This window comes from Triplophysa dalaica, chromosome 7 (genome assembly GCF_015846415.1).
Source record: "Triplophysa dalaica isolate WHDGS20190420 chromosome 7, ASM1584641v1, whole genome shotgun sequence".
Classification (NCBI taxonomy): Eukaryota; Metazoa; Chordata; class Actinopteri; order Cypriniformes; family Nemacheilidae; genus Triplophysa; species Triplophysa dalaica.
This window is the reverse complement of record NC_079548.1, coordinates 13,018,703-13,031,063: the sequence shown is the minus strand read 5'-3', so window position 1 is coordinate 13,031,063 and position 12,361 is coordinate 13,018,703. Positions and strand designations below refer to the sequence as shown.

The window sequence follows — 12,361 nt, the reverse complement described above, 5'->3', positions numbered from 1 at the left end:
TGGAAATTAAACCGGAAACTAATATCTCTGACAACATCCGATGTTCATCACGAACGATCACGAGTCCATTATGGAGAATCTGTAGTGGTGGTTTTAAAGGATGGCATGCAATATTTCTTTTCAAATCCAACATAGATAAAAGAGTCACAATATATGTCTGCCCAGGAATTGACCATTGTTTTCATGATTTCCCGCTGTTAAAGGGGAAATCGAATCCCGAGATGTATGTTTGGACTTGACCTGAGGGCGTGAGATTGAACTGACCTTTAAAGCACCCTGTCTTTCCTGTGTGTTTTCCTGTGCATGTGAGCTAGATTTGGCTCATGAGAACAGAACTGTAAACTACATTTACAAAGAACACAGTTCTGTAGGCTTCAATTTTATGCAAAATGCTTCACCCCTTAAATGCAGAACAATCCCTGATGAAAACCATATGCTGTGTTTTAGACCCTGGTCTCCAGCATGGAATGTTTTTGTGGTGAAACAACTTCACTTGGAAACCCCGTACACCAGCTTAATCAGTATTGACCCGCCGGTTAATTCAGGCTGTTTTTTGCAGCGGAGAAATTAGGCATTTTATTTTCATAGTGGAATGTTGGTGTCAATGAGCACCATGAGTATTTTTCACATGACTAGTCTGAAACATCACCCTGGAGATGGCAGCTGTAAACATTGTGGAGCTCTTAGCACTCTGCAGGTAGTGCTCTTGTTTACAGTCTGTTCTGGACATGTTCCATCTTTGTTTTTCCACATGGTCCAGTTGCTCTAACCGCAGTTCTCAAAAGTTCGGCAACCAGTGGAAAATTTACCATCTAACAAAGACGTGAGACATCGCACGAACAGGCCTTGTAATGACCTAAAAAGCAGGAAGGTGTTTTCACAAGAGGATGTTGCTGGAAATGAACCAGAGCAGGTCAAGGTAAACAATATCACATGAGTGTCCAGATTAAACTCTAAAAACATCCACAACTCCCCAAACAACAGAGTTTCAACAATTTATGATGGCAGTTACATTTGGGCATTTCCAGCGTTATGGAAGTGACATTCTATGTCAAAACTTGAATATAAATTCCCATAGTATGTATTTATCACCAATATATTGAACCATCGTTTTTTTTACTAAACCCCTGAGTCCAGACATCAAAACTATCAGTATATGCAGGAGTTCACTGTTTTAAAAGAGTAAGAAATAGTTGCGTTTTTGATGCACGTTTTTGAGATATGACATACTCTGATTTCTGTTAATTAGAATGTGCAAACCAGCAATAATACCCGACAAATTCATAATTTCATAAATTCATAAATTCATTAGTAACTAATTCATGTGCCCATTTATGAGGAAAATGGCCCGTTATAGATGTGACAATTTATTTCACACAAAAAAATGCTTTAGAGAGACTTCACATGGGCTTTTAAACCACCATATATTGATATTATACTTATATGGAGTAGAACACGTATTGGTAAAACATTTTTTTCCAACATTTGATCCAATTTCCTTTAGATCATTTTTGTTGTGTGATGTTGATGTTAATGTAACGTTAATGCAACATTTGCAAACCTTCAAAACGGCATATGCAACCTCACTAAATAAAGCTTGAAATGACTGTCTTAAACCTGATGTTTGTTCAGTCACAAAACAAGTTCAAAGGGTTCTATGTTTTTGTGCCGAGAACACATCATGTCATCACTTCACTAAACTCATGAGTCTCTTTCTCGTAATCGAGAGCTAGATTTAGCACCTGAAACCTGCCACTTCACACACATGCATGATACAGGCCACCTCTTTAATGACCACTGTTTAATGTTTGGAGACCATTTTTCCTCTATTTACTCCACAGAGTCCAAAGCTCAGGTGGTGCCCGGTGACTGGTCATCTTATAGAAGGATAAAAGGAGCAGTTGTGGCTTTGTGCAGTTCATCTCCAGGCTGAGAATGTGGATTCAGAACATCATAAAGTTGTCAACACCTGAAAAGATGACAAGATGAAAATCAGGAACTTTTTTAGTTTTTGCTAACATTCCAATCCAAAGACTGAAAACATAAAGGAAAATAACAATGGAAATGTTGTGTGGTTTTGGAATAAGCAGTACTTTATACCTGCAAATGCATTATGGGTATGCTCAAAGCTGGTTTGCATTTGTGTCTACAATAGCAGACCTACGCACTACTTTTCTGTTATTTTTTCCAATCTGGTTTCACTTGCGAACAGCAGTAGGAGTGAAGCTGGTATGGGTTGCCGTAGTGGGAGACTGGCTCAACTTGCTTCTTAAGTGGTAAGTGCTACCTTTTTCAGTAAGTGTCTAGCATTAAATTGATGACTAATATTTTACAGTTCTTCCTTAGCCATATTTCGGGGGAAATAGATAATAATTTAATATAAGGCAAACAACTATTTATTTGGAATAATTACATATGGAGATTGCAAGATCTTGATCTGTAAACCTTAAGATTGATAGGGGATTTATCACTTATAACCAAGCATAAACATGTTCCTAATCTGATTTATTTATTCAATTACTGAACAGGCTCATGTTTGGGGAGCGTCCTTATTGGTGGGTTAAAGAAACTGCTCATTACGGCAACTTAACTGTACCACAAATCAGACAGTTCCCAATGACCTGTGAGACAGGTCCTGGTTAGTCAGTGTCTACCCAATGTTTATCATTGGAATTATATACAATAGTGACTGAATCAAAAGCAGATTTCACAGCAGGTTCTGTTCTTTCAGGAAGTCCCTCTGGTCACGCAATGGGAGCTGCAGGAGTTTATTATGCTATGGTCACCTCACTGCTGCCAATTTTGCAAGGCGGTGATGCCATGAAAAGATGGTGAGGGATCTGTCCTACAGCTATTTCTTATGCACATTTATTTAATTCATAGGATTAGTTCGGAATGAAAATATTCTTCTGTCACTAATTCTAAATAACACGGATATTTAAAAAGGAAGGAAGGAAATCTGTGGACTTTATCTGGGGAGTAGTAAAAACTAATGATAAGTGATATTGAAGGTCAACTCACGTTGCCTCCAAGTGAAACGCAGATACCTCAGTCAGATCATTTATCCCAGCAGTTCTGCTTTATCTCGACCAACAATATATTATGTTTTGTATACTTTAGTTTGATGTGTTAAAGATGATAATAGTTGTAGTACTGACACTATTTAGCCAAGACATCTCATTAAGATTATTCAATTTACAAGTCACTTGAATTTAAACTAGACTTAAAAAATGAGGTTGAAACTTGTAAAACTAGATATTTAAAGTTATACATGCAACTAGATTTTTCAAGATTGAACTAGTAACGCAATTGGATTTAACTTACAAATGACTCACTAACTAAATCATGTTTTTAATTTGAAATGGGTTAAGTATTATAGGGCATATTTTCACATAAAACTAGTTAAAGAATCCTCCTGTTTTTCTCAAAAACAATCAAATCTGCTCATGCATTATAAAGTCTGGAAGGAGCAATGTTCAGATAATCCAACCAATCAGCGTGAGAAGACATCCGTATATTTAGCATCTGTCCTCTATCCAGTTGCAGTTTTGTAGCATGACACTGAAACCACTCTCGGCTGGTTCCTATCCCAGTCAAAAGGGGGAGCACTCTGAGTTCAGACAAATTCCAGACTTGGAGCCTTCTCTTGGAATACATGCCAAATATGCATTTGTTGCCATATCTGATTACATGTTTGTTCAAACAGTTTTTAAAGGGATAGTTCATCACAAAATGAAAAATCTGTCATCATTTAATCATCCTCAAGGTGGTTTTAAACCCGAATAAATGTCTTTGATCCATTGAACACAAAGATATTTGGAAGAATGTTAGCAATTTTCAGTTCTGTGGCATCATCCACTTCCATGATATAATATAATATTTTTTTGGTCTGTTGAACAAATAATGAGATATTTTGAAGAATTTAGGAAAACAAAGATTTCTCGGGCACCTTTGACTACCATTTAAATCATCCTACTATGGAAGTCAATGATGTCCGTGAACTGAAATTACTAACATTCTTCTAAATATCTTTCTTTTTGTTCATCGGAAAACAAAGTAATTTATACAGGTATGAAATAACATGAGCGTGACTAAATGATGAAAGAGTTTTCACTTTTGGATGAACTATCCCTTTTAGAATCAGATAAAAATAAATAACAGTGCCTTCAGGTAGACAATGAAACCAGGCCACCTCATTATGCAAAAACACATGAATAATAAATGTACAATTTGTTATGCTAAACTGCTAAAATCTGATTTATGTATTTGTAGAAATATCATTTAATGCTCTTTGTGTTTACATACTAGGTGCGTGCAGGGTCTTCTTTGGACTCTGTTCTGGGGTGTGCAGATATGTGTCAGTCTTTCACGGGTCTTCATTGCTGCTCATTTCCCACATCAGGTCATTGGTGGAGTTGTTATAGGTCAGTTACAAAATGTTCTTTATTTTTCCTTTTAAACTGCATTCTTTGGCTCTATTTACCTTTAAAGTCACCGTGAAATTAAACAGGAAAATTATAAGTGTTTTAAACAGTTTTGCAGTGATTATTATAAATATTTTTTTCATACACACCATTATTTTTTTATTAATTTGCACTCGTTATCTTTAATCAAAAACATTAAGTTCCTCTCCCCCTCTCAACAATAAGTCTTCACCACATGATCTAAGCAACAAAAAAGAGGTAGGACTATACTCACTGTCCAATGGCCAGGCATTCTGAGCCCACCCTCCAGGCCCAACGTACAACAAACCAATCAAAATGGGATGGACAAAATAAAGCCCCGCCCTACATTTTTTTCTAATTTCAGAAGCCGTTTCACTCAGATATAAATCACGATTCGGTAAAATAATTCTGTTTCATGGTGACTTTAATAGCCATTAAGACCTATATATCCAAAGCTGTCCTTCAAAAACCTTGAATGTCAAAATTCGCTGTTTTTCATGAAATGGATAACATTGTTCTTTTTAAATGATTCAACACTGTGTTGCCAAAGTTAACAAGCACTTTTTAATACTTTCTATTGGTTAGATACTTGCAAAACCCAGTGAGAAATATGAAGGGTGACTAATAATATCGATTTACAAAATACAGTTACAGAAGGACAGCGGTGATATAAAAGGCAATTGCAAGTAACGCAACAAATAGTAGTACCTCTGTCTTTTGTTTCTAATCATCGCTGACTCAGCTGTACCATAATAAGAATAATTATTCATTTTTTCTTTACCTACACAGGAATTGCTGTGGCCAAAGCTTTTAACAGAGTTTCCTGGATCTACTCAGCAAGTTTGAAGGGTTATATGCAAACCATACTCTGTTTGCTATTTGTTGCCGTTGGACTTTACATCCTGTTGGATGCTGTCTCAATAGATCCACACTGGAGCCTAAAAAAGGCACAGAAGTGGTGTATTCAGTCAGAATGGGTCCATCTGGACACTACTCCTTTCGCAGGCCTCCTCCGCAACACCGGCGCACTGTTTGGCCTAGGTCTCAGTCTCCATTTGCCTATTCAGGGTGATATGGATAAACATTGTGGAAACAGTGTCATCTATAGGTTGACATGTACTGCAGCAACATTGTCACTCCTGAGCTTCATAGACTCGTTCAGGATACCAACTAGCACTCATTCTCTTTTTTACCTGCTGTCTTTCTGTAAGAGTGCCACAGTGCCTCTGACCACAGTAAGAGTTGTACCTTATTGCATAAGCATATTAGCCAATGTATACCAGAGAAGTACATTTGGCTGAGAAAAATACAACATGGTTTTTCAATTAGATCTGTATTTGGAAAATAAATTCTTAACTTGGGTTGATTGGGAGTTTTTTTTAATACACTCCAAGTAAATATTTTTGAATAAGAATCAATGAATAGTTAAAAATAATATTTTATCTTTTCATTTATACAATGCAAATATAGAATAGAATTTAATTGAATAGGGGTATTCATTTAGGATTTATATATCTAAGTGTTCATTTGCATCCTAAAATAATTTGGAAGGAATTCCCATCATTTATCAAGGTAAAACCTTGATACGTAAACAATGAAATCTTCTGCATCCGTTGTTTAAAATATAAAATGCCCCCAACTAAAGGTCTCTCATTGAATCTCGGCCATTTTCCACCACTGACAGTAACATTAGGCTATAGCGCCCTCTAGTGACAAGACTTTGCTCTTACCCCCAACACAGCACGTATAATCATGTGTTTTACTTGACTAACTTTTGTAAATAGTTAACAGATCGTGTAAACATAAATAAAAATGTTTTTTAAGAAAAAACTAATCGTTGCTACCTCGCGTTTGTCATTTTATCACAAGACCTTTACGTTAAAAAATTCTACCGGAAGTTCTAAAGAGTGTAAACAGAAGCGCGCAGTCATGACCCGTGACTGCCAGAGATGAAACATTGTGCGCAGTTACTGTACCCTCCTCATGCAATATGAAGCCGTATTCGGGTTTGTTTTATGTAACTGCATGAGGAACTAAGACAGATATTAAATCCTGCGAATCAACTCCACCCAGGCAGAATCGAGGAAGGTGCGATGCCGCGGCGGAAGGTAGGACTGCATCTTCAGGCCAGATGCGTATGTTTATATACCGCCTGTGCTCAGCATCACAGACGTGCGAACTCATGACCTGCTGCGTGAAGCACCTGCTCATCTCAGACACACATGGAACTCTGTATTTGGGTGTTGGATGCACATCTCAGTCCAAAATTAAATTATACAAAACCGAATCAATATTGTGGGAAAGTTGTAGATATTGTTTTTGTAGGAAATAACACAACTTGTCTTGCAGCCATTGTGATGACCACAATACATGCAGGATTTAGTTTCGCATTCTGATTCAGGCTTATGTTTTCACGTATTAGGATGTAAAACCTCATTATCCATTATCTCATTAAACCTATTATTATATTTGATTCATTGTACATCTCACCTTATACATATAAATCTAACACTGATCAGTTGCATCCTTTTAAAATCACTTGTGTAAAGCCAAAATGTGTGATTCAAGGTCTTTATGAGAAGGCTTTGCTTTTATTGTACACGTAGAGAAATGCTGGCAGTAGCTCCGATGGTACGGAGGACTCAGACTTCTCTGCTGAGCATACAGACAGCTCAGAGAGTGACGCCCACACGGTTATGAACACCCGCCTCACTCGCTCCTCAACGAGACTCATCTCACAAGGTACGATATTACTGCATATTACTGCATATTACTGATATTATACGTCACTCAATAAAGGCATTTCAGTTTAACTATGATTTATTAATAGTTATGCAACATTTCTTTATAATCCTTAATATTTAAGATTTGTTGGGAATGTTTTTATTAATTGTCAAACTTTAAAACAGAACCTCATCTCAGCTGGTCTATGGCCAAAGTTCAGTACTTTTTGTGATTACTCATGGACATATTTAAATAGTTGAACGTAAATTGAATTGCATAATAAAGAAAGAAATGTATAAAGAAACAAAACTTGTTTTTGTAGATTCCAGTCCTGTGGGGAACCCTGCCCCGGTTTCAGAAGATGTGAACTTTTCCACCCGTCGCGTGACCCGTAGTCAACAGCAGGGGGCTACAGCGGCGCCCAAGAAATACCCCCTGCGGCAGAGTCGCTCCTCGGGCTCAGACACAGAGCAGCATGGGGGGGACATCTCAGAAAGGGGTATGGGTAAATTGTATGGTCCTTAATTCATTCCTTATCACATTTAAATATCTCCATGCTCTGCTTAGCTGTGCTTCTTTTATTTTTTGTTCTCAGTTCTTTTCATGTGTTGAACATGCTATATGAGTATATTCCAGTTATGTCATTTTCGTGGTTCTTTGTTAAGCCGTAAAGATTGAAGTCATTTTTTCTGCATTTCTCTGCTTTGCTTGCTGTGGGTTTTTTAATCTGTGTATTAAGCTGTAGTTTTGCTAATGTTCAATAGACTGCTGATAAACTTTATAGAGTCCTGTCTTTCATTGTGTGGGTCATGCAGACAATAAACACCACGATGAGTCCCCTCCCAGAACTCCCACAGGCAACGCTCCTTCCTCTGAATCTGACATTGACATGTCCAGCCCAAACGTGTCTCATGATGAGAGCCTGGCAAAGGAGCTGTCACTCAAAGAATCCAGCCTTGCCCATCGGCCCAAACGACGGCGCTTTCACGAGAGCTACAACTTTAACATGAAGTGCCCCACACCTGGTTGTAACTCACTTGGTAATTAAAATCGAGTTTCTTTTTTTATTTATTTATGAGTTATTCTGTAGACTTGAAGCAGAATAAGGTTTTTTAATGCATACGTATTTTAAATTCAACCTTCATTAATCTTTCAGGACATTTGACAGGGAAACATGAAAGGCATTTTTCAATATCTGGATGTCCGCTTTACCATAACCTTTCAGCAGATGAGTGCAAGGTAGTGATTTTTTTAATTCTTGGTAAAAAAGGAATATATAAACGAGATCTGAGAAAAATCATTTGCTCAGGTGAAGGCAGGCTCTCGGGACAAACATGTGGAGGAAAGGACGCTGTCACAACGGCAGGATGAGAACCGACATTCCGCTCGACAGCAGGTATAACATCGAACTTCACGTCTTCAATGTTGTAATTGTTTGTGCCCCTAATAATGTTACAAATGTTACCAGGTTTTACTTCAGAATACTTACTGAATAAAAGTTTCGACCAGCACTCACATTCTCTGAGTTAACTTATATACAGGCCCAAACAGAGCGACAACTGAGGTATAAGGAGAAAGTGACAGAGATGAGGAGGAAGAGAAATTCTGTACCTCTAAAAGATCAAAAAGATAAGTATTTGGTGAGTGACAGAATACTAATATGCTCTGTGTTCAAAGATAAAATGATGACAATACTTTTCAAACATAACTCTACAAAAATATTCATTGTTTACACGTAATTTAATGTCTCATTGGCAATGTACTGAATTGCTCCCTCTCTTGAGGATCAAAAGCAGATACATGGAGGCAGTCGGGAACCCCTGCTGGAGAACATTACAAGTGACTATGACCTGGAGCTCTTTAGAAAAGCCCAGGCACGTGCCTCGGACGATCTTGTAAGAGAGAATGCTCATCATACTTTCTCCCTGTTTTTCTCCTTTCCTTTCTTTTTTCATGACTCTGTAAAGATGGCAGGCGGGCTGGCCCCCTCGCACCACTGCTGTCTGGGTTATTTGATGGCCTACGCTGGACTGTCTCATTGTAGCTTTAACATTGGTGCAATGATACTCCTCCATGTCATATCATATCATTTTCTTTTCAACACCACCTTTTAATCCAAAAATAAAATTAGAAGATAAAAGATTAATAAGTTGAGTCAACATTACCTGCTTCTGTTTCATTTGATTTCTATGTTTGGTGACTTTCATTTCTACATAATCACATTAAATCCAGTTATTTCTTGATGCGTTTTCTGCTTCTTCATTCTCTCATCATACTGTATGTGGTAAGCTTCAGGGTTTTTACTTCTAGGTTACGTGCCATTTCCTCAATCAGACCTTTGTTTCCTCCGCCCTGATTGGTCCTTGCAGGAAAAGCTCCGGCTCCAGGGACAGGTCACGGAGGGAGGGAACATGATAAAGGCCATTGTGTTTGGCTGCTATGAGCTGGATACATGGTACCACTCGCCGTACCCTGAAGAGTACGCCCGTCTTGGCCGGCTCTACATGTGCGAGTTCTGTCTCAAATACATGAAGAGTCAGACCATACTGAGACGTCACATGGTAACTCTACATGTTCACTTTATGTTCCCTGAAAGGGACAGTTCATCCAAACATGAAAATTCGGTCATCATTTACTCACCCTCGAAATCTGCATACATTTCTTTGTTCTCATGAACACAGTTTTTGGCCACCATTGATTACAATTGTAGGAAAAATGTAGTCAAAAGTGCCCCAGAACTGTTTGCTTTCCTACATTCAAAATCACTTACTTTGTGTTCAACATAACAAAGAAATGTTTTAAGCAAATTTTCCTAGTCAATGGTGTCCAAGAACTGCTTGGTTACAAGTAAATGAAGACAGAATTTTCATTTTTGGGTGAACCTTTAATGTTTAATGCTAATAAAGAAGAGTATCAGAATGTTAATACATTGTTGTTGCATGCACGTGTAACATATCACTTGCAGGCAAAATGTGTGTGGAAACATCCACCAGGTGACGAGATTTACAGAAAGGGGGCTATATCGGTTTTTGAAGTGGACGGAAAGAAAAACAAGGTAAACGTTCTTTAATATATTTATTTGACAAGCTTAGTTCAAGTGCGCTGGGTACGTCTGCCCTGCTGACACTGATGATTACCATTCACAGATTTATTGCCAAAATCTTTGCCTGCTGGCCAAGCTCTTCCTGGACCACAAAACTTTGTACTACGATGTGGAGCCTTTCCTCTTTTATGTCATGACAGAAGCGGACAATACCGGCTGTCACCTTGTAGGATATTTTTCCAAGGTACTCAGTTAGGGATTGGTTTGAATCCACTGACCTTGCAAGTGATGACTTTGTGATAATCAAAATATATCTGGATTTAGGAAAAGAATTCATTCCTGAACTACAATGTCTCCTGCATCCTGACCATGCCACAGTTTATGAGGCAGGGTTATGGCAAGATGCTGATTGATTTCAGTGAGTGCAGTAGATTTAGATCATTTGTATTCTTTTTTCAATTTTTGTCTTTGCTGCATTTAAACTAAAACAAACTATTGTAAACAAAGGGTCAAATGCATCTGTATGCCGAGGCTTGCAAATCATTTTAAAGTACTATAAAATATGTAAACAGAGATTTGAGCCAAATGTTGAATGTGGCAAAGAGGGCGAAATGCGCTTTCTGGTGATACTTTTAGGTGCACTTATGGATTCTTGTTTAATGCAAAAAGATCACCACCTCATTATTATGTAAATGGCTGATGTCCTTCCAGGTTACCTGCTGTCTAAAGTGGAAGAGAAGGTTGGCTCGCCTGAGCGCCCTCTCTCTGATCTGGGCCTCATCAGTTACAGAAGCTACTGGAAAGAAGTGCTCTTACGCTACTTACACAACTTCCAAGGCAAAGAAATATCCATTAAAGGTACTTGTTAAGTATTATGCTTCATAGCCTCATTTATATTTTATAAAATATTTAATTGTGATTTTCCTCCCTTGTTCCCTTGTTTTAACTCTTGGGATCAGAAATCAGTCAAGAAACAGCCGTCAATCCTGTAGACATTGTCAGCACTTTACAGTCACTCCAAATGCTGAAGTATTGGAAAGGGAAGCACTTGATCTTAAAAAGACAGGTAGATATGCAGGGTGCCACAGTTGGTCATATCGACAATTATGTTATGTAATGTCATGGTATGTTTTTTTTTTCTTCTTATCTTTAGGATCTGATTGATGATTGGAAAACCAAAGAGGCAAAGCGTGGAGGCAACAAGACTATTGACCCTTTAGCGTTGAAATGGAGCCTACCTAAAGGAACATAAGAAACTTTGTCAGCATGCTCTTTGCTGTAGTTTAGCAGGTCTTGGTCACCGTTAGAATAGCCGAAAGGTGTTTTCTTTGTTACAGTAAGCAACGCTGTATTCCTAACTGTACTGCATAAAAACTTGTCACATAGTGGTAAGTTTCCATTTGCTGTATTTTAAGACTCTTGTTTTTTAAAACATGGTGTGATACGTCGTAGACTGCATCCGAGAAACATAGACTTACAGCTGCGTACAGGAACCTAAAAATAAATTTTATTCACCAATTTAACAAATAAATTAAAGCAGCTTATCATTATATGTTTTAACTGTTGTTTTATGTCACTGTAAAAAGCAGACTGTTAAATGCTGCATCTCTTAAATTTAGAGAATGGACGTTCTGACAGTTGGTTATATATTTAAACAGACCATTCAACCATCAACATCTCAATAAAAGAGCATTGGCTCAGCACAAATGGCATAGAGGAGATTTTGCTCATGCTTCAAATTAATCATGTGAGATATGTATTAGATCCATAGTTAACATAAACCAAAGTCATTGCTCTAAAATGAATAAAATATATTTTGTTACAATCATTAGTATGACTTAAACTCTAATTAGTGTTATTTTTAGGGATAGGCTACACGTTTTGGTAAATGTAATATATTAACTGTTCATTTTACAAAGGCCTTTAATGATGAAATCTGTGGCAGCTTTAGATCCGGTGGCCAATTGTTATTCGTGTGCAGCCAGATTATATTTAGTTGATTTAGTTATTTACTAATAAAGATGCACGTAGCTATAACTGTCATATGAAATGCCAAGCATGTGTTGCAATTGCTTCTGTGTGTCTTTCAAAAATAAATAAATACAGTTGGTCACCGTTAAACCGGTGTTGTTCTTTTGAGTTAATGTGG

The 12,361-nt window shown here is 37.6% G+C and overlaps 2 protein-coding genes across 3 annotated transcripts; both read left to right on the top strand.

Moving 5' to 3' along the window:
* Window positions 1-2,058: 2,058 nt before the first annotated feature.
* Window positions 2,059-5,746, top strand: g6pc1b (glucose-6-phosphatase catalytic subunit 1b). Its single transcript, XM_056752240.1, has 5 exons — window positions 2,059-2,276; window positions 2,529-2,638; window positions 2,732-2,831; window positions 4,309-4,424; window positions 5,235-5,746. The coding sequence occupies exons 1-5, from the start codon at window positions 2,059-2,061 to the stop codon at window positions 5,744-5,746; spliced, it is 1,056 nt and encodes a 351-aa protein (XP_056608218.1).
* Window positions 5,747-6,365: 619 nt separating this feature from the next.
* kat7a (K(lysine) acetyltransferase 7a) lies at window positions 6,366-12,333 on the top strand. 2 transcript variants are annotated; one of them, XM_056753610.1, is made up of 15 exons: window positions 6,366-6,553; window positions 7,052-7,187; window positions 7,492-7,668; window positions 7,985-8,209; window positions 8,326-8,408; window positions 8,479-8,565; window positions 8,711-8,809; window positions 8,963-9,043; window positions 9,539-9,730; window positions 10,135-10,224; window positions 10,316-10,456; window positions 10,537-10,630; window positions 10,924-11,070; window positions 11,172-11,278; window positions 11,366-12,333. In XM_056753610.1, exons 1-15 carry the CDS (start codon window positions 6,539-6,541, stop codon window positions 11,462-11,464), a joined length of 1,773 nt encoding a protein of 590 aa, XP_056609588.1. In that variant the 5' UTR covers window positions 6,366-6,538; the 3' UTR covers window positions 11,465-12,333. The 2 variants fall into 2 exon arrangements, with proteins under 2 accessions (XP_056609588.1, XP_056609587.1); XM_056753609.1 differs by having other exon boundaries at window positions 8,963-9,064.
* The last annotated feature ends 28 nt before the right edge of the window (window positions 12,334-12,361 follow it).